This window comes from Manacus vitellinus, unplaced genomic scaffold (genome assembly GCF_001715985.3).
Source record: "Manacus vitellinus isolate BGI_N305 unplaced genomic scaffold, ASM171598v3 scaffold_63_pilon, whole genome shotgun sequence".
Taxonomy (NCBI): Eukaryota; Metazoa; Chordata; class Aves; order Passeriformes; family Pipridae; genus Manacus; species Manacus vitellinus.
Window position 1 is genome coordinate 596,026 of NW_021940711.1, and position 3,155 is coordinate 599,180.

The 3,155-nt window shown below is 59.6% G+C and overlaps 2 protein-coding genes across 2 annotated transcripts in view; one reads left to right on the plus strand and one right to left on the minus strand.

Annotated features, from left to right (window-relative positions):
• The window catches only part of LOC103753825 (spectrin beta chain, erythrocytic-like), an 11,077-nt gene extending 10,189 nt beyond the window's left edge, over positions 1 to 888 (plus strand). Inside the window, exons 18-20 of the mRNA XM_029963787.1 lie at positions 3 to 155; positions 243 to 352; positions 625 to 888. Coding sequence (XP_029819647.1) covers positions 3 to 155; positions 243 to 352; positions 625 to 724 — 363 coding nt within the window. The 3' untranslated portion in view covers positions 725 to 888. The remainder of the gene's footprint in view (positions 1 to 2; positions 156 to 242; positions 353 to 624) is intronic.
• A 255-nt stretch (positions 889 to 1,143) lies between these two features.
• Positions 1,144 to 3,155, minus strand: part of LOC115307863 (pleckstrin homology domain-containing family G member 3-like) — an 8,548-nt gene continuing 6,536 nt past the window's right edge. Inside the window, exon 8 of the mRNA XM_029963788.1 lies at positions 1,144 to 1,326. Coding sequence (XP_029819648.1) covers positions 1,144 to 1,326 — 183 coding nt within the window. The remainder of the gene's footprint in view (positions 1,327 to 3,155) is intronic.

Consider the following 3,155-nt stretch of genomic DNA (forward strand, 5'->3'; position numbering starts at 1 on the left):
AGTCGTGGCTCATGGCGCAGGAGCCCTACCTGGCCAGCAGCGACTACGGGCAGACGGTGGACGCGGTGGAGAAGCTGCTGAAGCGACACGAGGCTTTCGAGAAGTCCTCGGCCACCTGGGAGGAGCGAATCGCCGCCCTCAGGAAGCTGACTACGGTGAGAAAGGCTCGTGATGAGGCCTCTGCCTGCCCTGCCTCAGCTCCCCCATCATCCCTTAACACTTTCCCTCCTTTTCCCCTGCAGCTGGAGCTCCTGGGCGGGCGGTCGCTGCGTGAGGGGCTGGCGCGGGACGGGACAACGCGCTCCGAGGCTCCTGACTACCACCTGGATCTGGATGGGGAGCTGGATGCCGGGTAAGGGCTGCCACCACCATTCCACCTGGCCAGGGACACCATTTCCACATCATTTTTCTCAAACCATTAAGGATTTTTTTTAACATTAAGGGGCTTTTTAGCAATTTGCCTTTTCCGAGCAACAAACTGATGCTCTTCAACAGCATGAAGGTCAAGCCTCACCCTTACAGGGTTTTCATCCCTTGGTGGGGACAGGAGAGCTGCAGCCAGCCCCAAATCCCTGCAGGATCACAGCTGGGATGGGGATGCTGAACGGCTGCTTCCCTGTGCAGGTCTGAGGAGGAAGAGGATGAGGAGGAGAAGAGAAAGGATGTGAGCACACAGGACACTTCAATACCCACCACGGATGGACCAGAGCCGGTCAGTTCTTGAGTTTAGCTTTTACCTTCCCCGACAGCCAAAACCTTCTCCCTGCATGTCCCACCATTCCTGGCACCCCTTGTGACTGTGACCACATTGTGCTGACGGCTCCCTGTGTCCCCAACCCTCACCTTGTCCTTGCCTTGAGTTGAATAAATGCTAAATTACCCCAAAAAGGCCAGGCGGGCAGAGGGGTGCTGCAGGTCCCCTTTGCCCCAGCTCCTGGGGTGACATGGGGGGTGGCACCCGTGGGTGCACGTGTGTGTCTGGGATCGGTGCAGCAGTCAGAGCTGAAGTGTCTGCCCTGGAGTGGGCAGATCCCGGCTGCTCCAAGGGACATCATCGCTCTATGGGGCACTGTCACCCTGTGAGGCATCGTCACTCCAAGGAGCATCGTCACCCTGCGGGACATCGTCACCCCTGGGGCATCGTCACCCCTGGGGCATCGTCACCCCCGGGGCATTGTCATCCAGAGGGACATCATCACCCCGTGGGACATCAGCACCCTCCGGGGCATCGTAACCCCGAGAGACACCATCACTGTATGGGGCATTGTCACCCCATGGGGCACTGTCACCCTCTGGGGTATGGTCACCTTGTGGGACATTGCCACCCTACAAGGCATCAGCACCCTGTGGGGCATCGTTACCCCCACAGCATTGTCACCCTGCAAGGCATCGTCACCCCACAGGGCACTGCCCCCCTCAGGTGTTGTCACCTCATGTGCCAGCCCCCTTGTGCCTGCTGCCAGCCTCTCTGCTCCTCCTGCCTGCTCTGCCTACATGATGGGGACATGATGGCTTTCTGGAGGCTTTGCCTGCTTGGGGACAGGAACCCCTTCTGCCTCTTCTGCCTGCTTGGGGACAGGAACCCCTTCTGCCTCTTCTGCCTGCTTGGGGACACGGGTGTCTGCTGGCTCCCAGGGGACAGGAACGTTCTCCCCTGCCTGGGGACAGGATCCTCGAGTACCTACACAGGGACTAGATCATTTGTGCCTGCTCAGGGCTCTTCTGGCTCTTCGGGGACAGGGTGCTGCTCTGCCTGCTTGGGAACACAGCCACTTTCATCTGCTTGGGGACAGGAGCCCCCTCTGCCTACTGCCAGCCTGCTCAGGGACATGGGCATCTTCTGGATCCCTGGGGACAAGATCACTTTCCCCTGCCTGGGGGCAAGATCCTGGAGTACCTACATGGGGACAAGAGCGTTTCTGCCTGCCTGGGGACATGGGCATCTGCTGGGGACAGAGTCCTGCTCTGCCTGCTTGGGGACACGGTCACTTTCAGCTGCTTGGGGACAGGAGCCCCCTCTGCCTGTTCAGGGACACGAGCACTTTCTGGCTCCATGCGGACAGGGTCCTGCTCTGCCTTCCTGGGAACTGGGAATCTGCTGGCTCCACGGGGACGGGGTCCTCTCTGCCTGCTCAGGAACATGGATACTTTCACCTGCTCGGGGACAGGAGCCCCATCTGCACGGAGACACGGGCATCTCCTGGCTCCTTGGGGACAGGATCATGTCTGCCTGCCTGGAAACAGGGCCCCTGAGTACCTATTCGGGCCCAAGATCATTTCTGCCTGCTTGGGAACACGGGCATCTCCTGGCTTCCTGGGGACATGGACTCTGGCCTCGCCCCTCCAGCTGGATGGGCATCCCTTTTACTGGGGACCACGGCCCCTGACTGCACCTCTCGCTGTCCCCAAGGCCTTGGGCTGGCAGCAGCAGCAGGGTGGCTCCCAGGACTGCTCACCTGGCTCGGCTCAAACTCATCACCCCACATCTGGGGCACCACTGGCACTGAGATCTGGGGGGCCTGGGGCTGGACTGTGTCCCAGCTGCTCACTGGGATCCTTCCAGTAGCCACCAGTTCCCATGTACTGGAGCTGGGGTGGCTTCACTAGCACTGTGCTGAGGGTCCCTGCTGCTTGCTGGGGCCTTCCCAGCAACCACCAGTTCCCACATTCCGGAGCTGATGAGGTCACTGTCACCGAGATCTGGGGGTCCCAGGGTTGGAGCATGTCCCAGCCACTCACTGGGGTCCTGCCAGTAGCCACCAGTTCCTGAATATTCAAGCTGGTGGGGTCACTGACACTGTACTGAGGGTCTCAGGGCTGGACCATGTCTGAGATGCTCACTAGCGTCCTCCCAGTAACCACCAGTTTCCAGATATCAGAACTGGTGGGGTCATTGGCACCTCAACGAGGGTCTCAGCCATCACCAAAGTCCTCCCAGTAGCCACCAGTTTCCACATATTGAAACTGGTGGGGTCATTGGCACTTCAATGAGGGTCTTAGCCATCACTGGAGTCCTCCCAGTAGCCACCAGTTCCTGAATATTCAAGCTGGTGAGGTCACTGACACTTTACTGAGGGGCTCAGGGCTGGACCGTGTCTGAGATGCTCACTGGGGTCCTCCCAGTAACCACCAGTTTCCAGATATCAGAACTGGTG